Raw genomic sequence first — 23,870 nt, 5'->3', positions numbered from 1 at the left:
CTCGTTCAGTGTGGGTGTAGGTGCAGGTGGATGAATGTTTCTGATGGGAGCCTTGGGACGTGTGTTTGGAGACGAAGGGTTTCCTTGTGTCCTGAGATTTCACGAAAGAGCCGAGTTCCCACTGTGCACGTGCTGCGTGCTGACAAGACCACCTGTGCACAGCGGGGCCACCGGAGCCCCCGGGTTCACAGCCCACACCGCGGCCTCCTGGCTCCGCGAGGGTGCGGAAGCGGACTTCTCCGGGCTGTGGACGTCGCGCGAATAAAATGAAGGGGTCTTCCTCGCAGAGTTGGGAAAACAAAACCAACGAAGGGCTGGAAGAGTTTTAACAGCTAAGCACCACCTTGCTGTCTATTTGAAGAAAGGCTGAAGTCGGTTTTTCTGTTAACTTGAGTGAATGAAGTCAGGACGCGAGATGCCTTCCTCCCGACCTCCAAGACGGGAACCTGGGCGGAGAGGACCGTTACCTGAGGGGGAGCGCGGGGTCTGGGGTCAAAGAAGAGGGTTTCCGCGTCGCAGGCGTGGGGTCCCCCGATCTTGAGGCGACGTCGGGCGGAGGAGGGCCCGGCTCTGGCGCCTCCGTTCGAGGGGAAGGGGCTGCTTTCGGGTACAGTATTTCCGACAAACCTGCAGTGAGGCGAAAGGCCCACGCCCGGAGAGGAGGGCGGGGAAGCCGAAAACGCCTTGGGTGCACCACCTCCGCCGGGGGGAGAGCAGAGCGGTCCGCCCGAGAATCGTGCCCGGCCGCACTGCCCCCCAGCCCCGCGCGGGCCGGGGAAGCGAACGTTCCGGCTTCCGCGGCGGACCGGAAGAGGCGGGGCCTCGGCAGGCACGCAGGGCGCCTGCGTAAGACGTTTTCGTGGTGCGGCGTCGGAGCGCCTGACCTGGGCCGCACGTGGAGCTCCGCGCCTGCTTCCGAATCCCGTCTCGGGGCTGGATTGGCTTCCAGGTGAGCCGAGGCTTCAGGCGGGTCTGGAGGAATTTGGGGAAGGAAGGGTGAGGCGCTGACCTGGACTGGGGCGTGGGGAGGGTGGGGGTACGCGGTACCTAGGGCGTGGGACCCAGGGCCCGGGGCTCAGCGTGGAGTGGAGGTTTGGCCAGGCCTCGAGGGGCTGTTGAGTCGAGGTTTTGGTGGAGGCGATACCCTCTCCAGCTCCATTTCGCTTCGTCTGCGTTCTGCCTTTCCCTTACAATACGCGCTCTTCTACTGTCTCCCGTTTTGTTTTCCCCAGTACCATGGGGCGTAAATTGGACCCTACGAAGAAGGAGAAGCGCGGGCCGGGCCGAAAGGCCCGGAAACAGAAAGGTGCCGAGACCGAACTTGCCAAATTCTTGCCTGCAGGTAAGGGTCTGGCGTGCTCCCTCTCCCGATTCTCCAGCTTTTGCGCTATTCTTTTATCTGTAGCGCAACCCTTCCGTTTTTTTTAGTCATTTTGTGTGTTCGCTTTCTGTTCAAGCGGAATTTTCTTTTAATGAGTTACTAGGAAATAAGTAGGAATGAAGTACTCTCGTTAGCGTTTAGAACTTAGGGAAGATGCGACTGGGACACAAGTACCCATGCAAGGAGAGGTGTGGTTTAACACTGCGGGAGTTCAGAGGAAGGGGGATCCCACGGAGTTAGAGAGTTTGAGAAGATTTTGTTTGAAAAGACTTTGTGAAGCAGTTGGGTTTTGAAAAATGGGTGACATTTTAGCAAGTGGAAGTTGGAAGGGGATAGTCCAGTCACTGTGAACTGCATTGTTGAGGGCATGGAGATGGGAAAGCACAGATCTGGTTCCTGCATGGTTATTGTCTACTGCATGGAAGCCTGGGTGGGAGGGAAGAATGGGCAAGTAGTTTGTGTTGAACATCATATAAAAGATGCAGTTTACTGAGGTGTTGGCAAATGCTAAACACTATACCGAAGCCTTTGGACACATTGTATCCTCTCATTCTCAGTGTCCTGTGAGAGAGGCCCTGCCAAGGAAATGGGTGCTGAGAGGTTAACCTGTAAATAGTTATTAAATGACAGAGCTGAGATTTAAATTTTCTGTTTCTTGGAGAATATACGAACCGCAGCAGTTGTAAAGGTAAAATCTATTGTGGTTGGTGACTGATGAGTTGAGAGTAAAAGAAAGGGGAGAAGAAAGTTTTGAATCTGTGTTACCAGAATGATGATGGTGCTGTTTGTTGAAATCAGTCTGGAGGGAGGCCCTGTTTGGATTTGGCTGGTGAACAGCCAGGTGGAAATCATCTCCTCTACGTCTCTTATCCAGCTCCCGGTAGAGCACAGTGGAGTGACTTATCATCTACTGCCTCTAACTAGTGTTCGAAGTCTCTCCCCTTTTATTTCCTTTCCCGTTGCTTTCTTTTTCATTTCCCCTGTAACCTCCTGTCCTGCCTGTTCAAAAAAAATTTTTTTTTAAACAGGTGGTGATGAAAATTTCAAGAGGCTGTCCAGTCGTGCCCGAAAGAGGTGAGTGTGCATGTCTAGACTTACGTTACCCAGGTTAAATTGGTCCCGCTCATCTTTAGGCACTGCTCCCATGTGATCATGCTGATGGAAAGAGCTGTTGGGGACTGTCAGGTTTCCCTGCACTGGGAAGTGGCAGAGCCTAGAGGTGTGTTCCATTTCCTCACTCCTTTTATGTTTTCAGGGCAGCCAGGAGGAGGTTGGGTTCTGCTGAAGCCCCTGAGATGAATAAGTCCCCTGGGGCCAAACCATTGCCTGGAAAGCTATCAGAAGGTCAGTGGACATAGGAGCTGGGTGCCACGTGAGGAGTCCTCTGGGTCCTGGGTAGGGAGGGGCTTGTTGAGTATTTCTGAAGTGAAAGGAACAGCGAGAGGACGTTCTTGGGGGTAGAAAGTACAGAGGCTCCATCAGTGTGTGGCTGCCATCAGCCCAGGATTCTTCAAACCCTCTGGGATCTCTGCAGGAGCTGTCCAGGCACCCAGTAAGAAGGGAGCCCCGTCCTTATTTAACAGTGCTCGAGGCAAGAAGCGCCCAGCACCAACCCACAGCAGTGACGAGGAAGAAGAGGAGGAAGACTCTGAAGGGGGTGGTGTGGTGAACCAGGGGGACCTTTGGGGCTCCGAGGACAGTGACGCTGACATGGTAGATGACTATGGAGCTGACTCCAGCTCAGAGGACGAAGATCAGGATGACGGTGCAGAGGTGAGCTTTATCTCTCTGGGTCTTCAGAAAGCTGTCCTTGTCTTTTAGAGTCTTTCCAGATCCTTGAGACTATCTCTCGGTGACAGGGATAAGCCTGAGTGGAGAAAAGGGATTTTAGTGTTCCATCACTTTTCGTAGCACCTTACCTCCTCTCAGCGCATGTGCAAGTTTAAAAGAGCCACAGGATAGAGCACTTTAAAACATAACGACGCTCAGTGCTGGTGAGGACATGGTAAGGCGGACACTTGTATGGCCCCACTGATGGGACTAGAAATGCACACAATTTTTTTTTTTTTTTTAAGCATTTGGTATCTGAGAACCTTAAAAAGGTTTTTCCTTTTCACTTAGTAATTCCACCTTAGGAAGGTGATCCAGAATGTAGACAGAGGTTTACTTGCTGAAGTATAAGAAGTTATCATGTATTATACAGTTTAAGTATATGAGTGTGTTACTAGGAAAATTCAAGCATAATCGAGTCGTATGGAATAAAAAGAAAGTTCCCACTTTCACCCCTCTCCCCCAACCCCCCTTCTCTCTGCAGAGCTACTGTTTTGCGATTTCCAGGCACCATGTGGACCATAATGCCAAAACTCTGGAAACTTCCAAAATGCCTAATATGCTTAAGTGAACTATGGTTCATTCGTATGCTAAATTAACGTTTGGCCATTACGTCTGGGAAAATGCTTGTGATCTGTGAATGAGAAAAGGCGAGAAACAGACTCGAAAATGAATCATGATTTTAACTGTGTGAAAAATGTGGAGAAAAATATGGCAAAATGGGTGCCCAGGGCAGTGTGTGTGTGTGTGTGTGTGTGTGTGTGTGTGTGTGTGTGTGTGTGTGTGTGTGTGTGTGTGTGTGTGTGTGTGTGTGTGTCCCGCCTGCCCCGTGTACATACGGGTTTGGGAAGAACAATGTAACGAACTCTTTCAATGCATCATTTCACTTCAGTAACAGTAAATATTTTGCCAATCTTATGTTCACTTCTTCAGGGTCTAAATTTCTTTCTGGGAACAAGAGTTATGTTTGTATTTAGGAAAAAAACAGAGGTAGGAAGTATTTCGTGGGCTGGTGGAAGGGCAGGCTTTGCATCACCAGCCTCTTGTCTCTTTATTCAGTTGTTGCCCATTGAAAGGGCTGCTCGGAAGCAGAAGGCCCAGGAGGCTGTTGCTGGGTGAGTTTTGGAAACTCTTAGGGTGGAGAGTAGGCAGTGGCTGGGATGAAGGAAAATGTGAGGAAGGAGGAGGTGTCTGCTTTGATCTGTGAACCACTCTGTTCTTGGACCTGTTTATAGGGGCCAGTGGAGTGAGGAGGAGACCTACGAAGAGGAGGAAGAGGAGAAAGTGTCCCCTGAGTCAGGCCCCAAAGAGGATGATGAGATGGAAGGGGACCTGCAGATCAACGCAGACGAGGAGGAGACTTTTGTGCTGCCCCCTGCTGGGGAGATGGAGCAGGATATCCTTCTGGGGCAGGGGGAGCCGGAGGGGGATGCTGGGGAGAAGGCATTTCCAGGCCCCAGGAAATCAGGAAGCAGTTCCTTAACAGGTCCACATGCCCAGGTTCCAGACTTGCAGCGAGTTCACAAGCGCATCCAAGACATAGTGGGAGTGCTGCGCGATTTTGGGACTCAGCGGGAGGAAGGTCGGTCTCGTTCTGAGTATCTGCAGCGGCTTCGGAAGGATCTGGCCACTTACTACTCCTATGGAGACTTCCTCCTTGGCAAGCTCATGGACCTCTTCCCTCTGTCTGAGGTACCGACTTGCCATTCTGATGCCCTTCATGCTTTTCTTTCCTCACCCTCTCTTCTCTTACACTGTGTAAGAAAGCAGCCAGCCCCCTTGCTCTCTGCTTTTCTGGCTGCGCTCCTAGGCCAGCCTGACCTGCTCCCTGCCATGCTCTGTCCCAGCTGGTGGAGTTTTTGGAAGCCAATGAGGTGCCTCGGCCCATCACCCTCAGGACCAATACCTTGAAGACCCGGCGCCGGGACCTCGCTCAGGTGAGGGGTGGGCCCTGAGGTTTGCTTGTCTCAGGGAGGCACTGAATCCCAGAGACACCCGCACCCCCCCGTCCCACCCCACTGGGCGTGGGGGGTCTTAGTACCTAGGCATTTCTTGGTACAGGCATGGTCCCAGGAGGCAGACCTAGGCCTGGTGTCACGCTGGGTCTGTCTGGCAGGGCTGAGGACCTCTGTCGATTGGGGAGCTCGTCCCTTCACCCTCTGCTCCCTGTGACAGGGCTGAGACATCCGCATCACGATGAAAGTGCCGCCTCACAGAGAAGTGGGAGGGGGTTGTCTGCCTCGTAGATCGTTGAGAAGCTGGTGTATCCCCAGGAGAAGACGTGACACACACTCACAAGCAGTGTTTTAAGCTCCTTGTTTCCAGGGGTTCAGGGGCCCCAGGTTAAAACCCTGGTGCCAGAGGCAGTGGTGTGGCCTTGTGTGTTGTTTGTCTCCTGGTGTCTATCTTCTGTTGTCTCTCCTGGAAGGTAACTCGATAATTATCTTTAACGTTGCTATAACCAATAATGCTAGGTTTTAGGATGGCAAGGGGGCTGAGGCTCTTGGAAAGTCGGGGTCCATTTCCAGGAGATGAAAGGACAGGAGCTGGCAGTGTGCTCCATTGGGATGGAATTCGGACCTTGAGTTAGAACCTGAGGAAGAGGAGACCACGGGACGGGTGGGACAGTCTGTTCCGTGCGCCTGTGATGATTGTGTCCTGACTAAGCTCTAGGGGTTGTGGTGCCACGGGCCTCCTGCCAGGACCAGGGTTTCATATCTCCATTCCCTTACTGGGTGTAGTAGCTTCCGAGGTTTTAACACTTTCATCCATCTTATTTTCAGGCGCTGATCAATCGTGGGGTTAACCTGGATCCCCTGGGCAAGTGGTCGAAGACTGGACTCGTGGTATATGATTCTTCGGTGCCCATTGGTAAGTGTTCCCTGCCCTGGAGCCCTTCCGCCCCTGCCCTCGCCCCAGCATGTCACAGGCGGGTCCTCATCCACAGGTGCCACTCCCGAGTACCTGGCTGGACACTACATGCTGCAGGGGGCCTCCAGCATGTTGCCCGTCATGGCCTTGGCACCCCAGGAACATGAGCGGATCCTGGACATGTGTTGTGCCCCTGGAGGAAAGACCAGCTACATAGGTATGAGAAGGGCCGGCGGGGCTAGGCTTCAGCTGGCTCTCCGCTTATGAAAGGAGGTGGGGTTGCACAGGCGGTCAGCAGGGTGGGCAGCAGCACAGGTTCTGGGGGCGGCCCAGCTCCAGCCCCACGAGGGCCTCTTACTGCCCACGTGACCTTGGGCACCGTGGAACGGCGAGGTGATGGTGCTCGTGTTGGCCGTTACGTTACGCGTGGGTTGTGAGGGTCAGAGGCGCGCATATGCAAGTCCCTGGCACAGTAACTGCTACGTATAATTAGTCGTAACCATTTTATTAAACTGTTACCCCTTGGAAGAAGTAACTTAGTCTGAAGGATCAGAAGGGCGTTCAGTAACAAACAGAAAAGTCATCTTGGCGGGCTCGCTCATCACAGGGCCGGTGCGGACTGGGTAGCCGGTGGGGTTGCAGCTTATTTGGGGAAGGGGTGAGACTTCATAGGCAGAGTCTTGGGCTAGAGGGTGGCCGGCAGGTGTGGAGGCACAGGAGCTGCCGGTGAGCACTGTGCCCTCCTCCCTTCAGCCCAGCTCATGAAGAACACAGGTGTGATCCTCGCCAATGACGCCAACGCCGAGCGGCTCAGGAGCGTCGTGGGCAACCTGCACCGGCTGGGAGTCACCAACACCGTCATCAGCCACTATGACGGGCGCCAGTTTCCCAAGGTGGGGCTCCTCGCTGTGCGTCTCTCCTGGGGCGCCTCACCTGCTCCCTTCCCGACCTCAGGATGTTGAGACCTCCCTTCAGGAAATAATCGGTATGGTTCAGGTTGCCGAAAACATCCACTTAGCCTACCTTTCTCCCCAGGTGGTGGGGGGCTTTGACCGAGTCCTGCTGGATGCCCCCTGCAGTGGCACCGGTATCATCTCCAAGGACCCAGCAGTGAAGACGAACAAGGTGCAGGGGTTGGGGGACCCGCTGAAAAGTCTCGGGCAAGGGGGGCTGGCGAAGCGGAGTGGGAGGTGGGCAGTCAGCAGCTCACGTCTCCTGAGGCCACCTTTAGAAAGTCCAGCGCTGTGGGTCTCTCCGTCCTGGGACAGGATGAGAAGGACGTCTTGCGCTGCGCTCACCTTCAGAAGGAGCTGCTCCTGAGCGCTATCGACTCTGTCAGCGCCACCTCCAAGACGGGGGGCTACCTCGTCTACTGCACCTGCTCCATCATGGTGAGGCCTGTCGTGGGGCGAGAGGGGGCAGGGCTGGCGCCGGCGCCCCCCAGCACCCCCTGGGCTCCAGCTCCGCTTTCCCTTCCGTCTCTGTCTCCCCCACACGTCAGGTGGAAGAGAACGAGTGGGTGGTAGACTACGCCCTGAGAAAAAGGGACGTGCGGCTGGTGCCCACGGGCCTGGACTTGGGCCAGGAGGGCTTCACCCGCTTCCGGGAGAGGCGCTTCCACCCTACCCTGCGCTCCACCCGCCGCTTCTACCCTCACACCCACAACGTGGACGGTTTCTTTATTGCCAAGTTCAAGAAATTCTCCAATTCTGTCCCCCAGTCCCAAACAGGTAAGCAGTGTGCTCTTTGTACCTCTCCTCTCCACCTTTGCTCTTTCTACCGTAGCTTCAGGAGGCTTTCTGGTGTGACTGCGGGGAAGGGCAGATCTCGGCCTCCCTCTCCTGGCCTTTGCACGCTTGGGTGAGAGACCCCTTTCATCCCAGCTAGAGTTGTTCCCAAGCCTGGGCCCCATTCAGTATGTTACAGGGTTCACGTGGGTGGGGTCTTTTCCTTGATCCTGCCAAATGGCTGCAGTTGTTCGGCACTAAACGCATTCCCAACACGAGTGTGGTTTCTTGGCCGAGGGTTGCCTTACTGGTAATAGGCCTCTGCCAGTCCAGCCTTGTCAGCATTGGGTTGGCACGCGACTCCTCAGAACTGTCTGTTCTCTGAGCCCATCACACTAATTGCAGATCGTTTCCTCAGCCATCTTGAGGAGTCTGGCCTTGATCTCAAGGGGAGGGGTGGGGTTTTCTGAAACAAGCCTGAGGGCTCTGCCTGCTGGGATGCCACCCTGAGCTGAGTTGGAAGAGGGAGAGGCGGGCTTCTCTGGACACAAACAACATGACTTATTGAGTTGATTTTTTTTCCTCTCTATAAACAATGCCTCTTAACAAAAGTCACATCTGAATGTTAACAGAACAAAAACCTCTTTAAGAAGTAGCAAAATTTCTTGCATTTTTTTTTTTTGCTGTAACTGTAAAGATACGTATTTAATGTCTTCATTAATGAAGACTAGCTGTTTCTAGTTGCTCTGTGTGCATTTTTATTTTCCTGCATCTCATCAAACTCTGCATGAAAAAAATATCTTTTCTGATTGAAAGAAAAGCCCAGTGCTTCAGGTTTTTTCAGGGTTCGACTCCTCCTTAGAGTGTCTTGTCACCTGCTGGCCTCAAGGGGGCACAGCTTCCTCTGAAAACCTTTTGGCCCAAGGATGGGGATGGCTAGCGATGCCTTCTCTTTAATACAGGGTTCAAATATGACTTGCGTAAAGACCAGGTGATATTAAGTGATATGAAGCCAGGTAATCTGCTCTTAGGCACCGTCCCAGTTGTGTGGAACACTTGGCCAAGAGATAGTACCCCGGCAATTTCCTTATTTTAATACCTCTGCCTACCTCCTCCTCCACTAATGATCAAGACCCAGTGATGAGGCCTGTTTTCTCAAACCATCTGTTTAATTTTAACCTCAGGAAATTCTGTGATATCCACCCTTACAAACCTAGACTTGCCCCACCTGAAAGGGCAGGTGACCCCCCAGCCTGAGAGCAGCAGCCAGCCTGCCAAGAAGGCCAGAGTGGCTGGTCAAGCAAAGCAGCGGCTGCAGAAACGGAAACATCCCAAGAAGGCTTCCTTCCAGAAGCAGAACGGCGTCTCCAAAGGGACAGACTCAGAAGTGTCCACTGTGTTTTCTGTCACAAAGGCCCAAGCTTCCTCTAAGCTGCAGGATAGCAGTCAGCCAGCTGAAAAAGCAGCAGGGGTCAGGGAACCAAAGGTAGCTGGGAAGCTACAGCAACAGTCACCCGAACGGCAGTCCTCCAAGAAAGCTGCCTTCCGGAAGCGGCATGCTCCTCCTAAGGGCACCTGCACGGAAACACGTGCTGCGCCGTCCCTCTCCAAGACCCAGGCCACTCTCAAGCCTGAGGACCGTGGTCAGCCCCTGGGGAACACCACAGGGGCTGAGGAGGTGAAACAGCGGGTGCCAGAGCAGCCCCTCAAGAAAGCTGCCTTCCGGAAACAGAATGGCACCCCCAAGGGACCTAAGACTCCAGTCGTGTCCCCCTGCGGTCACAGCCGGCCCCCACCAGCAAAGAGGAGAAAACCTCTGTCCAGAGGCGGCAGCCAGCCCCTGCTGTCTCCGATGGATGGTTGAACTATACTGGGGTGGCTCATTGCCATAGTTACTGGGTTGGAACTCTTACCTCTGTGAGGATGGCTTCCCCACTGTGGATGTGAAATTAAATACACATTTTACAATCTCTGGCCGCTGTGTGTTTTTTTGAGGGGACTGGGTACTGGCTTTGCTGCTTGAAGGGTAGAGGTGGGAGGGTGGGACAGGGAACCCCTGAAGAGAGCGGACAGTGTGGTATACTGAGAAATAAGGTCAGTTCCCAGGGACCCAGTGAAGGAGACTCATGGAGTCAGAGCCTGGGTGTTTGGATTCAGGGGAGAGGAGGGCAATTGGGGTGTAGGGAAGGTGAATTTCGTGCCACCAGAACCATGGAGTACTGGAGGACCTGGGTTTAATGTCCTGCCACGCTGGCTGGATTCTGGGCATGGGTCGGGGTCCGGCCGGCTCAGGGCTCAGCCTCAGACCCGGAAAGGTCGGTCCAGGTGCCAGCTTCCGAGTGAGCCTTTCATTGGCCTCCTCCCTGGCCTCCTCCGCCCCGCTGACCTCTGCCCCTTCCGCCGAGCCGTCTGATTGGCTGCCCCTCGTCCCCCTGGCGCCTCATTGGCTTTCCTCCCTCGCCCTCCAGCCCTGCTCCTGCACGGGTCTCCATCTCCCAGCAGAAGGCGCAGCCATGAATCCGTTATTCGGCCCCAACCTCTTCCTCCTCCAGCAGGAGCAGCAAGGCCTGGCCGGGCCGCTGGGGGACCCCGTGGGAAGCGACCACTTGGCCGGCGGTGGGGACGTGCCCCCGGCGCCGCTCGCCCGGGCCGGCCCGGCTTCCTACTCGCCGCCCGGGCCGGGCCCGGCGCCCCCAGCCGCCATGGCGCTCCGCAACGACCTGGGCTCCAACATCAACGTGCTCAAGACCCTGAACCTCCGCTTCCGCTGCTTCCTGGCCAAGGTGCACGAGTTGGAGCGCCGCAACCGGCTGCTGGAGAAGCAGCTGCAGCAGGCGCTGGAGGAGGGTAAGCAGGGCCGGCGGGGCCTGGCTCGCCGAGACCAGGCCGTGCAGACCGGCTTCGTCAGCCCCGTCAGACCCCTGGGGCTGCCCCTGGGCGCCCGGCCGGCTGCCGTCTGCACCCCGTCGGCGCGGGTGCTGGGCTCGCCCGCGCGCTCGCCGGCAGGCCCCCTCGCGCCCTCCGCGGCCTGCCACCCGGCTCCCTCCACCTCCACCTCCGCCTCCTCCGCCTCCTCCTCGTCGGCCCGCTTCATGCCAGGCACCATCTGGTCCTTCTCTCACGCCCGCCGGCTCGGGCCGGGACTGGAGCCCACTTTGGTGCAAGGGCCTGGCCTGTCGTGGGTGCACCCCGACGGGGTGGGCGTCCAGATCGACACCATCACCCCCGAGATCCGCGCTCTCTACAACGTGCTGGCTAAAGTGAAGCGCGAGCGGGACGAGTACAAGCGGAGGTAGGGATCGGGAAGGTGGGGAGGGGGCTCAGCTCACGCCACACTGGGGCCGGGGCTAGGTGTGCGTACAGGAGCCGAGAGCAGCTGGGGCCCAAGAATCAGGGAGGAGTCAGTATGAGTAAAGTTCCTGCTGTGTAAGGAGGAGCTTGGAAGTCCACAGAAGGAATTGGATACCCGGAGACTAGAATCCCTAGAGAATGCAGAAGTCGAGACTCGTGACCGGAAGGAGGCGTCTAGGAGCCGAATACTGCGGGGAACACTTGTTTTTCATCTAGGCTGCAGTGTTTGGAGGACTGTGTTAACTGGGGGTTTTGTGATGTGTAAAAGGGATATGGGTCGGAGAGGTCACGTCCGGGCTACTGCTTAATCCCCCAGTCTCAGCCCTCGGAGCGACTTTGTGATATAGGCTCCACATTACTGATCAAAAGTTAGAGGCAAAGGTTGTAGTTTTAATTTGGGAGTCGAAGGGAAATGAGAAGGGGGTTGGAGAGGGGCTGCACCTTGCAGTAGGTGATCCTGCCTCTGCCCAGGGTTTCCCAAAACGGCGTCCGAGGGAGCAGCAGGGCTGCTCTGCTTCCATCCAAACCAGAATGCTGTGGGGACCTTAGGGCATTTCTGGGAGTAGGTCAGAAAAGGAGGGAGGCGGGAAGAAGGAGTAAAGGGATTCCCTGGGGAAAGGGGAAGGGCCTATGTAGTTGGTTGGCCCAGGGCTAGCCTTGGAAGCCGGGGGATCTGAAAGTGCAGAGCTGAAGGCGGAGGAAGTGTGAAGAGGGCAGCAAGGACCCGAGTAGGAGAAGGCTTGGGAACATGGACACACCACACCTTTGACACAAGGCAGCTGGGGCAGGCCGGGTCGCTCTGAAGATGAGGAGTTGGTTTACTGCAGGGAGCCCTGCGGGGTAGCACAAGGCGCCAGGGGAGGGGATGTGACGCAGGAGTGCTGGCTGCATCCAGGCGGATCCCCTAGACGGCTGATAACCATGCCGTTAGGACAGCAGCATGAGCACAGCCAGCACTTTGTACTCTCTGTGCCTGGGACGCCATGGTTGAAGGCGAAGGAGATGACAGGTCAGAAAGAGGCTTAGCCTTCAGGTTTAACCTCTTAATGAGCTACTCTGACCCCTTGTGGGCAGGCCTGGGAATTACCCTTGCAGCCCAGTGGAGCAGAGATTTGTGTCTGGTTGGGGATTGGCTGAATGCACAGGCAAATGACTGCTGGGTCGGGTTGGGGGTCGGGGGCGAACTTCAGGGATCTGTAACCCGCCAGAGTCTAGCAGGTCATAGATCAGCAGGCTTGCTGAGGTGGAGTCCTGTCCTCATGCTGGCTGGCTTCCTTCCTTAGTTGTAGTCCACGATTGAAGTGTCTTTGGGAGTCTCAGTTATCCTAAAACCATCATTCAGATGCCACCCAGAACCATCCTGCCCCAGCCACTGCAGGAGTTAATTAACGCCGTCAGCAGTGGAACATGGACAGTTCTGGAATACATCCATAACCACAGGAACAACTGCTGTTGTTGGGGTGTTTTGTTTCTAACTGGAAGAGTATTTTGGTCCAGCTGTCCAGGGCAGCAAGGGGTTATTCCTCGGGGGCTGATGAGCTCATAGCTCATAGCACCGCTGTGCAGAGGGCCTCGCAGCCAGACGTGGGTGGTATGTGATACCGGCAGTTACTCATTCTTCCACCCCAGATCCCCTGCCCTTTTTCTCTTCTCTTTATAGCAAAGCTAACTCCCGTCTGTAGCCTGGAAGACGTGGGCATAGTATGAGCACTAAACTGGGAAGGAGCTGAGGCCTCCTGGTTCTGGGTTCAGCTCCCTTGCCTTGTGCGACCTTGGGTGGATCTCTTTTTCCTGGTCTCAGTTTTTCCGACATAGGAGTGGCCCCTGCTTCCTCACTTCACTCAGGGAGACCGTTTATTTGGAAGAAAGATGTTTGCTCAATGTAGAATACGTGGAAATTGCTCAAATTCTACCCATGTTTAAAGAACCTCGCGAGGGAGACCAGATTTAAATGGAGGTCAAAACGAACCCATTCGTGGGAATGTCTGGCTGGAGTACAGATAGAATCCTAGTGAGCTTCCAGATGGTTTATTTTCAGATTTTTTTTTTTTTGTTTACCCTGTGAGATTTTATTAATCTTAATCCATACCTAACTTCCTTAAGTTTCTACCTGGAACAGTTGAGTTCACTGTCCTGCCCTTCCTGATGTGTCTTCTCCAGGGTTGTGGTCCCCTTGTCTGTCTTGCTTGCTTCCTCCAGGGATGCATGGACCCCAGGGGCATCAGGGTACTGCATCCCCTGCCCTCACGCTGTAGACGAAGAAACCAAGGCCCAGAAAGATAAATGTCTTCTTTAAGAAAATACATAACCTGACACTGCTGGGGCACTTCGCTGGCCCCAACTGTCTGAATGAGAATGCCAGAGCAAGGGGAGGGGCTGGGTGGGGAGCCAGGAAGACGGGAGGGGAGCTGGGCTGCCTTCTCCCGGCCCAGCCCAGCCGCCAGGAGGGGCAGCCACGGTGAGGTCGAGGAGTTATTATTAGGAATACTGCAGTGCGGAGAAACGGGAGAGCTAGGAGAGATGGGCCTGGAGGAGGAGCCCGGGGAAGAGAGCTGAGAGGCACCTGGGGACAGAGATGGAGGGGAGGGGAGGGGAAGACCAAATCCTGGGCCTGCGGAGTGTGTTCTCCGTGCTGCTTCCTAACCACCTTTCTGGTGTTGAGGTTTCTCCCTTGGTGCAGTTGCCCTCCTTTCTCAGCCTGGAGGAAGCTTTTCCAGGATGGGGGAGAAGTGCTGGGCTATGTCATTGGGGTCTGAGGAGTCCCGCTGTTCCAGCCAGCCTTGTGGGGCCCTGAAATCAATCCTAAGCAGGGGTGTTGCCCCCGCCGCTGCCCTCCTGCCTGTGTGAGGAGGAGGGGGACGCGCCGGCCAGCTCCCAGCATTGGCCAGGAGCGCCTTCTAGCCTCCTCATGGTCTTAGGCTCTGCATGCGGTGGCCCAGGAGGCCCTGCCGCTAGTTCTTATCCACCACGGTTTCCCTCTCCCTCTGGGTGTGGGTGCTTAGTGATCCCAGGCTCCTGCCCGCACCCTGGCCCCTCTCTGCGGCTCACCCGGGGCCTCTGGGTGGGCAGTTTCTGGAGCTTGTGGGGATGGACTTCAAGCATCTCCTAGCAGGCTCTTGACCACCTTTGCTGATGCCATATGTGTCCTGCAGCTGCTTTTACAGGATTAATGGTACCACAGGAGGCAGGGCAGCGGGCTAGACGAGCTCTGTTCTGGTGCAGGCAGCAGGCGGGAGCCCGGATCTGAGGACTGGAGGTGGGAGACCGGGCCGGGTGGTGTGGGCAGAAGGAGGGGGACGAGGCCAGCCGGACAGCTGGTCGGGCTGGGCCCTGCGAGGGACCAGAGCAGCCGCAGTTGCTCTTAAATGGTGCGAGGCCGGAGGTTCCGGGAAGGCAGCTGGTGAGCTGGGAGCTGGCGGGGAGCCTGGAGCTGGAGCCACACGTTTCTGCCCGGCTCCTCCCGTCTGGGGAAGCAGACCCAGGGCCGGGGCCTGAGCCAGACGGGCGGGGGGCGGAGAGCGGGGGCGGGAGGACCCCGCACCCAGGCGCTGGCCCTTCGCTGTCTGCAGGTGGGAAGAGGAGTACGTGGTGAGGCTGCAGCTGCAGGAGCGCGTGAACGAGCTCCAGGAGGTGAGGGCCGCCCTGCCCCGCCTCGTCCCACCTTCCCCTGCCGGCCGCCCGCAGGCAGTGCGGCTCACGCCGGGTTTCTCCCGACCCGTAGGAGGCCCAGGAGGCTGACGCCTGCCAGGAGGAACTGGCCCTGAAGGTGGAGCAGCTGAAGGCCGAGCTGGTGGTCTTCAAGGGGCTCATGAGCAACGTGAGTGCGGCCACGTCACCCCTCGTCCCTACCCGCCGGGGCGAGGCTGCCTGAGGCCAGGGAGCCGGCCTTTTTAGTTGCACCCAATTCACTGACCCTCCCCCCAACGTATGTGCTTCCATTTCTTTTCCCCCTGCCCACCCCCTAACTCCGGAGAAGAAGAGACCGCAGAAGTCCCAGTGGCCTCCGTCGTTCCTCAGGGCGGCTTGCTCACAGTGCGGCCCTGGGTGAAGCCCTGGCCCTCTCTGCCTTCACATCGGGGCCTGTGGAATGGGACAGTAAAGCGCGCACCTCGCAGCCTGGTTCGCAGGCTGTGATGCACTGAGTTAGGACGGCGGCGCTGGCTCGGTGTCAGCTGACGTCACCACTGCGGTACTTGCTCCGCTCTCATAGCCCCCGGTGGTCAGTCAGCCAGTGTCTCTTGGAGCCTGAGTTCCAGGAGGGAGCCCCCTGCCTGTCCCAGCCACTGGGCCGTGCCCTTCGGGGGCCCCGTCTGGCCAGGGAGCCAGCTGTCCTGGGCAGAGTGCTGGAGGGGCACCCAGGAAAAGGGGTGCCTTCTGCTGGGAGGGGCCGTGTGTCTGGGAGGATGAGGGGACGTTGCCGGGCCCTGAGGACCCCCTCACCGCCCTCCGTGCTCCCCGCACAGAACCTGTCTGACCTGGACACGAAGATCCAGGAGAAGGCCATGAAGGTGGACATGGACATCTGCCGCCGCATCGACATCACCGCCAAGCTCTGTGACTTGGCCCAGCAGCGCAACTGCGAGGACATGATCAAGATGTTCCAGGTGAGGGCGAGGGGCGCCTGGGTCCGGCCCCCGCCCCGTCCCACCGCCTGGTGTCCGCGCCCGAGCTCTGTAGGGGGGCGCGGGGCCGCGAGAGCCCGGTCCTCCGCGGGAGCTGGGCCCGGCCCCTTCTTGGAGAGCTTAGCGCGGCAGCCGGGCCCTGGCGGGACGAGGCTGGGGGTGAGGGACAACCTCTGGAGAGGAGTTTGGAGCGGTCTCTAACGCCGTCTCTCCCCTCCCCTCTCTCTCCCGTCTGCCTCCTCGCCTCTCTGCCTTTCATCTTCTCTTGCTTCCTCCACAGAAGAAGCTGGTTAGTTCTGCTCTCACGCAAGCTTCCTGCGTCCCCGGCCCATTTCTCAGCTCCCCAGGCCTCCTGACCTGCAGGGCTCTCAGCGCAGACCCCTCCCCTTTATCCGGCTGCTCTGCTCCCTTCTTTCTCTCCCCACCCCTCCCTCCCTCTCCCCCCTTCTCCCTCCCTCTCCCCCCTTCTATCCCTCTCCCCATTCTCTCTCCCTCTCCCCCCTTCTCTCTCCCTCTCCCCCTTCTATGCCTCTCCCCCCTTCTCTCTCCCTCTCCCCCTTCTATGCCTCTCCCCCCTTCTCTCTCCCTCTCCCCCTACTCTCCCCCTCTCCGCCCTTCTCTCTCTCTCTTCCCCCTTCTCTATCCCTCTCCCCCTTCTATGCCTCTCCCCCTTCTCTCTCCCCCTTCTCTCCCCCCTCCCCCCTTCTCTCTCCCTCTCCCCCCTTCTCTCTCCCTCTCCCCCTTCTATGCCTCTCCCCCGCTCCCCCTTTTATGCCTCTCCCCCTTCTCTCCCCCTCTCCCCCTTCTCTCCCCCGCTCCCCCTTTTATGCCTCTCCCCCTTCTCTCTCCCTCTCCCCCTTCTCTCCCCCTCTCCCCCCTTCTCTCTCCCTCTCCCCCCTTCTCTCTCCCTCTCCCCCTTCTATGCCTCTCCCCCTCTCCCCCTTTTATGCCTCTCCCCCTTCTCTCCCCCTCTCCCCCCTTCTCTCTCCCTCTCTCCACCTTCTCTCTCCCTCTCCCCACCTTCTCTCTCCCTCTCCCCACTTCTCTCTCCCTCTCCCCCTTCTCTCTCCCTCTCCCCCTTCTCTCTCCCTCTCCCCCTTCTCTCTCCCTCTCCCCCCTTCTATCCCTCTCCCCCCCTTTTCTCTCCCTCTCCGCCCTTTCTGTCCCTCTCCCCCCTTCTCTCCCCCTCTCCCCCTTCTATCCCTCTCCCCCCTTCTCTCTCCCTCTCCCCCCTTCTCTCTCCCTCTCTGCCCTTCTCTCTCCCTCTCCCCCCTTCTGTCCCTCTCCTCCCCTTCTCTCTCCCTCTCCCCTCTTCTCTCTCCCCCTTCTCTCTCCCTCTCCCCCTTCTCTCTCCCTCTCTCCCCCTTCTCTCTCCCTCTCCCCCTTCTATCCCTCTCCCCCCTTTCTCTCTCCTTCTCCCCCTTCTCTCTCCTTCTCCCCCGTCCCCCCTTCTCTCTCCCTCTCCCCCTTCTCTCTCTCCCCACCAGTTCTCCCCCCCACCTGTTCCCTCCCCCACCTGTTCTCTCCCCCCCCACCTGTTCTCTCTCCCCACACCTGTTCTCCCCCCAACCTGTCCTCTCCCCCCCACCTGTCCTCTCTCTCCCCCCCCACCTGTCCTCTCTCTCCCCCCACCACCTGTTCTCTCTCCCCCCCACCTGTTCTTCCCCCCCACCTGTTCTCTCTCTCCCCCCACCACCTGTTCTCTCTCTCCCCACCTGTTCTCCCCCCCCCCCCACCTGTTCTCTCTCTCCCTCTCATTCTTCTGTCTCCAGTTCTCTCTCTCCCTTTGCCCTCTGGCTTCCAGATCTGGATGTGTGACTCAGGTTCTGCTTTGTCAACTCCGTGTCTCCCTCCTCCTTGCAGCCTGAAAGTTTCCTCTCAGTTCAGTCATTTCACTAGAAGACTTTTTTTAGAAAAGAAATCCTCTGGGCCATTATGCACATCTTACTGTGGTCGAGGCCAGCCATTTCCCCCTTATCTTACTGCTCTGTTTTCTCTGTTCCTTGTCTGTCTTCCTCCTAGTCTGCAGCCCCGTCCCCATCTGTGTCTGTCTGCCTGTCTCGGTGACGCTGGTGTTTCTGTTCCGTCTTGTAACTGTGTCTTCTCTCTGTCTGCCCGCCCTTCCCGCTGGTCCATGCTTCCCTCCCCTGCCGGCGCCCACGCCCTTCTCCTCATGCACCCGGCCTCGTCTCTGTAGTCTCTGCACTTGTCTCCCATTAAGGTCCCGTCCATGGGGGGGCGGAAGCGGGAGCGCAAGGCTGCCGTCGAGGAGGACACCTCCCTGTCGGAGAGTGACGGGCCCTGCCACCCCGACGGGGACGAGGAGGAGAGCACGGCCCTCAGCATCAACGAGGAGATGCAGCGCATGCTGAACCAGCTGTGAGTCCCGCAGGCCCCTCGCCGCCCCGCCCCCGAGGCCGGAGCCCCGCCCAGCAGCCCCTCCCTGCCGCCCGCCCTGACGCCGGGGCTCCCTGTCTCTAGGAGGGAGTATGAGTTTGAGGACGACTGTGACAGCCTGACTTGGGAGGAGACCGAGGAGACCCTGCTGCTCTGGGAGGACTTCTCGGGCTATGCCCTGGCTGCCGCAGAGGCCCCGGGAGAGGTAACCGCCCTCCCGGCCGCAGGGCCCCGGCTCCTCCTCTCCGGGCGCCAGGCCGTCTCCTCCCCGCCCACCGTCCACGCCGTGCTGTGCTCTGTCTTCCCTTTGTGGCCACCCTCCGTCACCTGCTTCTCCCTGGTCCTTTGTCCTCGTCCCCTCTCTCTCCGGCTTCCTTTAACCTGACTCACTCTCCCCCTCGCCTTGCCCTGTGGTGCCCCGTCCCACCCCTCCCATCTGGCCTCCCCCTGCTTCCCTTTCCTCTCCAGCAGCCGGAAGACAGTTTGGAGAAGGTGATTAAAGATACTGAGTCCCTGTTCAAAACCCGGGAGAAAGAATATCAGGAAACCATTGACCAGATAGAGGTAAGGCCGTGCGCTGAAGCCGAGGGGCCCAGGTTCCCGGTGGGTCGCAGGTGCAATGGCCTCACCCCTGCGGGACCCCAGACACCAGGGCCTCCCCGTTTCTCCCTGACGGGGGCGGAGTGATCTCGCCACTGTAGCACCTCTGGTGGTCCTTAAGACCTCAGGCTGGGGAGGGAGGCCGACAGATGTGGGTTCAAACCTCAGCTCTGTCACTTCCACTCTAACTTTTAACAGGCCTCTTCTCTCTGAGCCTGCTTCTTTATTTGTAAAGTGGGGTTCTTACTAATACCTCCCTCAGGGTTGTTTGAAGGTCAAGTGAAGTAAGGCCCAGGCAGAGCGTGGGGCAGCGTCTGTCTCGTCGTCAGCGCAGCATATGGTCGTTGCTTTATTATCATCGCTGTTGTTAGTGCTGTGGTGAAGTCCACTCGGATGGACTTGAACTTTGCTGCTGTCGCGGCTCAACCTTTGAGCCAACGGGGAAATCACTCTTATTCCCTAGCCTTGAGGAACCTTCTAGAGATGCGAGTGGAACTGGTGCTTCAACTTAAACTCTAGGCCTCTAGGGGCGGCGGGAGGGATTCGTGGCACCTGGGAGGAGGGCCTGTGGGACGAGGCTTGCGTGCGCGTGCGATTCTCGTGAGCCCTCCTGCCCGAGCGAGCGTGAGAGGGTCCTTTCCATGCACTCTGACTTGGGGATGAGGCTGGGGGCCTCTCTCCGAGCCCACTGCCCTCACAGCGGCAGTGGAAGTTGAGGAATTATTTTCCTACATCCTCGTTCCCCCAGCGCACATTAGCCGGCCCTGCTCCTTTCAGCAAAACCTGCTTTCGTTTTTTTTTTGCCCGGGCAGACAGGTGCTCACTTTTAAAGGCACTGCTGGGTGCTTCCCTGGCAGTCACATGGTTAAGACTCCACACTTCCACTGCAGGGGGCGCGGGTTCGCCCCCAGTTCGCCCCCCCCACCCCCGCAAGTCCCACATGCCACGTGGCCAAAAAAAAAAGAAAAGAAAGGCACAGCCAGCTGTGCGCCACTAGCTGAGGAGCTGGGAGGGGGAACTGCACTCCACTCTCCCGTTTACACCATCCCACTGTCCTCCTCCCTACGCCTAGAATGGCATGATGGGAGGTGCCAGTGGGGCGGACACGGCGGTGGCTGCAGGGTTGCTCCTGGACATCCAAATGGACACCTGAGGTCCCTTCAACTCAGTGACCTTTGATCTCTCAGGGGCCCTGGGATGGAGGCAAGGACCATTTCCACCACTGGATGGTGAGACCAAGGCCCAGGTGGAGGGTGGGCGGGAATTCTTTCCCCCACCCCTTCCCCTCCATCTGCTCCCAGCCTCACCCCTCCGCCCTGCCCCGCTGCCAGCGTGCACGGGGTTTGCAGTGTGGCTTTTGGGGTCGTCTCCTTCCTGCAGGCCTGCTCTGAATGTGGCCGTCCTAGCCTCGTATTCTGCTGGAATATGTTTGGTTCGTTCCCTTGTTCCGTGCCCCGCTGAGCGATGGGCTCCAGAGCCCACCCCTCCTCTTGAATACCGGGGGGCTCTCCTGAGGTGTAGGGATTGGGCTGTAGGTGGCAGCCAGTCTGGACAAGAGCTGGCGGCGCCATATTTCCCTCCTGGACTGAACAGTCAGTGCGTCCTGCCCCTGCATGTGCTCTTGCTGCTGGGCCCCGGCTGGGATCCCAGCTCTGGAACCAAGGCTGTCGTTCGAGCCGCGCTCACTAGGGCTTCTGATCCACCCGGGCTGCCGTCTCTGTGTCTGGCTCTGTGACTATTTTCTTTTCTCTCCGAGTTTCCCATCCTCTCTGCCCAGTTGAGACCGTTCACAGGTGGCTTCCCGCCCTTTCTCTTTGCTCTCAAGCAGTCAAGCACGTCACCTCCGAGCAGTTTCTCTGCCTCCCCTTGTGCCCAGAACAGATAGAGGCAGCACACTGTCTGTGGCCAGATCTTTCACCGCCTCTGCGCCTGGCTCTCAGCTCTACCTCGGAGCCTGTGGCGCAGAGGCGGGGTCTGGGAGGGAGACTGCGTGCCCTCGACTCTGGGCCACACATCATGTCACGCATGACGTGTCTTGAGTCGGGCTACATCTCAGAGCCCGTCGGACATTCAGCGAGGCAGGCAGTCCTTCCGTTCATCTCTGAAAAGGACTTACAAGTGAGAAAAGCAATGAGAGGAAATAGGTGGTAAGAGAGCAGAGTGCCTTTCAACAGAGCCCAGCTGGCCTCTGGGCCATGAGTCTCGTAGACGCTGCTTGAAGTTAACTAATGACTCTGCCGTCGAGGTGTGGGGTGTGCACGCAGGGATGAGTAGGCCCCGTGGCCAGCCCTGCCAGGAGCTCCCAGCTTGCAGAGGGGGACAGGCTGGGGGGACAGCGCTGTGTGGGGAGTGAGGACTGGAGCAGGCCCCGGGAAGGGGCAAGGTCATCCCCACGTGCCGCCCGCGCACTCAGGAACATCCCTTCCTCACGGCTCTCGTTGGGAGTCTGTTCCGAGAATGCAGGCCCAGAGCAGATCCCTTAGTGAAAGCCTCTGTGGGAGAGACTCCCGGGGAAACTAGAAGGAATGATGGGGTATCAGGCACCTTCTGCCTTGAGCTGGTTTAGTTTAAAATCTGAGTCCGTCACTTCCACTACGGCTGCCTGTGCCCCCGCCCGGGGTGCTTGGCAGGTTAGCCTCCCGGGGGCGGGGGACAGGCCCTGCTGACCCGGCGGCCCTGCCCTGCCCCCGCCACAGCTGGAGCTGGCCACGGCCAAGAACGACATGAACCGGCACCTGCACGAGTACATGGAGATGTGTAGCATGAAGCGGGGCCTGGACGTGCAGATGGAGACCTGCCGCCGGCTCATCACCCAGTCCGGGGACCGGTAAGGCCCCCCCCCCCGCCCCGGGCACAGGCGGGGAGGGGACAGTACCCGGCGCCCCTCACTGGGGAGCCCTGAGACCCTCCGGCAGTGACTCAGGCCCGTCTTGCCGTGGAGCTGCCCGTTGGAGGTCGCCTGGTCTTCTCGCCCCAGCCCGGCAGCTCCCTCCCCCTCGGCGGTTGTCCATCCGTGGCTGGACTGCCCAAACCTCCCGATGCCGCTGACTCTGGCGGTTCCCCTGGTTAGAAAGGCAGCTAAAAACTGACAGGGAGCACAAGGGGCAGATTTTTATCTAAAGTCAGCGCCACAATTTGTGCCTTTGACCCTGCGTAAGTTTTTAAAAATCGCAAAACTACTTTATAGCCGTGAAGCTGGGGCCACAGAGCCGGTGCCCTCCGGCTCCCGCGGCGTCTCGTACTGTGACCTCAGATACTTCTGAACTCAGCCTCTCCGAGTCCCCAAGTTAAAGTGGGGACCGTTTCTTACCCCCTTCCCCCCTCCCTTGCCTGCATCCGCCCTTGCCCTGTGGTCCTCCTGCCCTGCCTGAGATGCTGCCTGCCAGGGGATCAGGCCAGGGGTGGCGGGCGTGCCGGCCTTGTCAGGACTCCTCCCGCCCCGAGGTTACAGCTGACCCGCCCCGAGGTTACAGCTGACCCGCCCCGAGGTTACAGCTGACGCTCTTTTCTAGAAAGTCTCCTGCTTTCACTGCGGCCCCGCTTAGCGACCTGCCGCCCCCGCCGCCACCAAGCGAGGCTGAGGACTCCAATCGCGATGTCTCATCCGACGGCGCCGTGAGATAGGGGCCTCCTCGGCCCGCTGGGACTCACCGAGACAGGGGGCTGGGTGGTTCCCAGAAGGGAACGCGTTTGTCCTGCAGCACCGAGCCTGGCCCCGGCCACGGGGCGCTCCTCCCCAGCCTCCCCCCTTGGTCCTTGGCCTCTCTAGGGGTCTGGGGTGTCTGGAGCGAGGCTTGGCCTGCCCTTCCCGGGCGACCCCCTGCACAGCCGGCTCTCCTGCCTTCATGCGTGGGTGAATGCTACCTTCCCATCTTTAAAATGCTGCCGGAGCGCTCGGGGCCCCTCCCCTCTCCACTGAGTAAGGAACGTGATGGATTGTCCTTCCTGCCGTCCCTGTGGCCTCGAGCCAGCTGGCTGTCTTGATTCTGTGCTGGTGGGATTAGGCTGGACGTTCTGTGGCTCGTGCACCAGAGAGGGCTTCCCTCCGTGTCACAAGCGGAGGGAACGGGCCTGGGCAGGGCGCTCTGTCCTCCCTGTTGTCCGAGCGCTCACGGCCGGCTGCCGGTCGACAGCAGTGATGTGGCTGTGAGCCTTCCCTGGTGGAAGTGCCACGCGTTACAGGGGCCTTAGTGCGTCCGGTCCCGGCGGCTTCTGGGTCTGACTGGGTGCAGTGTCAGTATCGTGGAGGGAGACAGAAGCCCCTGCTTGTTTCCCAGTCACCACCCGCTGACAGAAAGGTGAAGCTGTGTGTGTGTGTGTGGGCGCGTGTGTGCACACGAGCGTGTACGGGCGCATGTGCCGTCAGGGTCTCAGCTTCTTCAAGCGTCAGCTGCAGGTGTGCCTCCTCCGTGTCCGTCACAACGCTGAGACCAACCGGCTGAGTGAGATGTCCTGGACTCGGAAAAGCTTGGTGAACTGGGGCTACGAGACCGAGGGTCCCTCGTCGTCGCCGCCCAAGGCGGGCTGGGCTGAGCTGATGTTTGTGTGGAACCTAATAATAATGAACCTGGTGACTATTTATTGAGCACGTCTGTGTCACTGTTTCCAGCACCTTCTGGTCTGGTGGTGGTCATACAGTCCTCTGCGAGGAGTGCGCTAGTTATCGCTTTAAAAACATGCAGGTGCAAGGCAGGTGCCTCGAGTGCCTCGAGTGCCTCGAGCGGCACGGCCACGGCCTCAGCCCTGGTTGCTGGCACCAGCTCTGTGCTTCTACCGCTAAACCCACGTGCATCCACAGGTGACAGATGACATGGGAGCAAAGCCATCCCCACCCTTCCCATGGACCAGCCTACTGTAACCCCTCCGGTGACACTAGGGCACCCACCCAGCTGCACTGCCGGTGATCACCGGGGCACTGAGACTTGCAGCCGCTGGGCAGAGCTGGGGTCTGCACCCGGCAGGCTGGCCACGCTCCATGGTGCTGCAGAGGTCAGCCAACTGGCCAGAGGCCAGGCGGACTCTGCCCTGACTTCTTGTGCCAGTGTCACCCTCGGGGAGCTGCAGACAGAATGGCATCTGGATACGTGGAGC

The 23,870-nt window shown here is 58.4% G+C and overlaps 2 protein-coding genes across 4 annotated transcripts; both read left to right on the top strand.

Moving 5' to 3' along the window:
• The first annotated feature begins 22 nt into the window (after nt 1–22).
• NOP2 (NOP2 nucleolar protein) lies at nt 23–9,777 on the top strand. Its single transcript, XM_089920201.1, has 16 exons — nt 23–949; nt 1,233–1,342; nt 2,410–2,455; nt 2,637–2,725; nt 2,916–3,154; nt 4,271–4,326; nt 4,447–4,609; nt 4,706–4,903; nt 5,059–5,148; nt 5,995–6,082; nt 6,159–6,299; nt 6,836–6,975; nt 7,118–7,207; nt 7,351–7,473; nt 7,584–7,812; nt 8,994–9,777. Exons 2-16 carry the CDS (start codon nt 1,237–1,239, stop codon nt 9,671–9,673), a joined length of 2,478 nt encoding a protein of 825 aa, XP_089776327.1. The 5' UTR covers nt 23–949; nt 1,233–1,236; the 3' UTR covers nt 9,674–9,777.
• A 519-nt stretch (nt 9,778–10,296) lies between these two features.
• On the top strand, nt 10,297–23,356 carry IFFO1 (intermediate filament family orphan 1). 3 transcript variants are annotated; one of them, XM_022577381.3, is made up of 10 exons: nt 10,301–11,101; nt 14,730–14,790; nt 14,882–14,977; nt 15,624–15,764; nt 16,063–16,071; nt 17,980–18,161; nt 18,264–18,384; nt 18,648–18,743; nt 21,476–21,606; nt 22,292–23,356. In XM_022577381.3, the coding sequence occupies exons 1-10, from the start codon at nt 10,323–10,325 to the stop codon at nt 22,401–22,403; spliced, it is 1,728 nt and encodes a 575-aa protein (XP_022433089.1). In that variant the 5' UTR covers nt 10,301–10,322; the 3' UTR covers nt 22,404–23,356. The 3 variants fall into 3 exon arrangements, with proteins under 3 accessions (XP_022433097.1, XP_022433089.1, XP_022433096.1); XM_022577389.3 differs by lacking the exon at nt 16,063–16,071 and having other exon boundaries at nt 10,297–11,101; nt 18,004–18,161; nt 18,651–18,743; XM_022577388.3 differs by lacking the exon at nt 16,063–16,071 and having other exon boundaries at nt 18,004–18,161.
• The last annotated feature ends 514 nt before the right edge of the window (nt 23,357–23,870 follow it).

This window comes from Delphinapterus leucas, chromosome 11 (genome assembly GCF_059928025.1).
Source record: "Delphinapterus leucas isolate spDelLeu-1000000601 "Yukka" chromosome 11, BTC_Dleu_Yukka2, whole genome shotgun sequence".
Classification (NCBI taxonomy): Eukaryota; Metazoa; Chordata; class Mammalia; order Artiodactyla; family Monodontidae; genus Delphinapterus; species Delphinapterus leucas.
The sequence above is the reverse complement of the archived record's forward strand: the minus strand, read 5'-3'. Positions and strand labels throughout refer to the sequence as shown.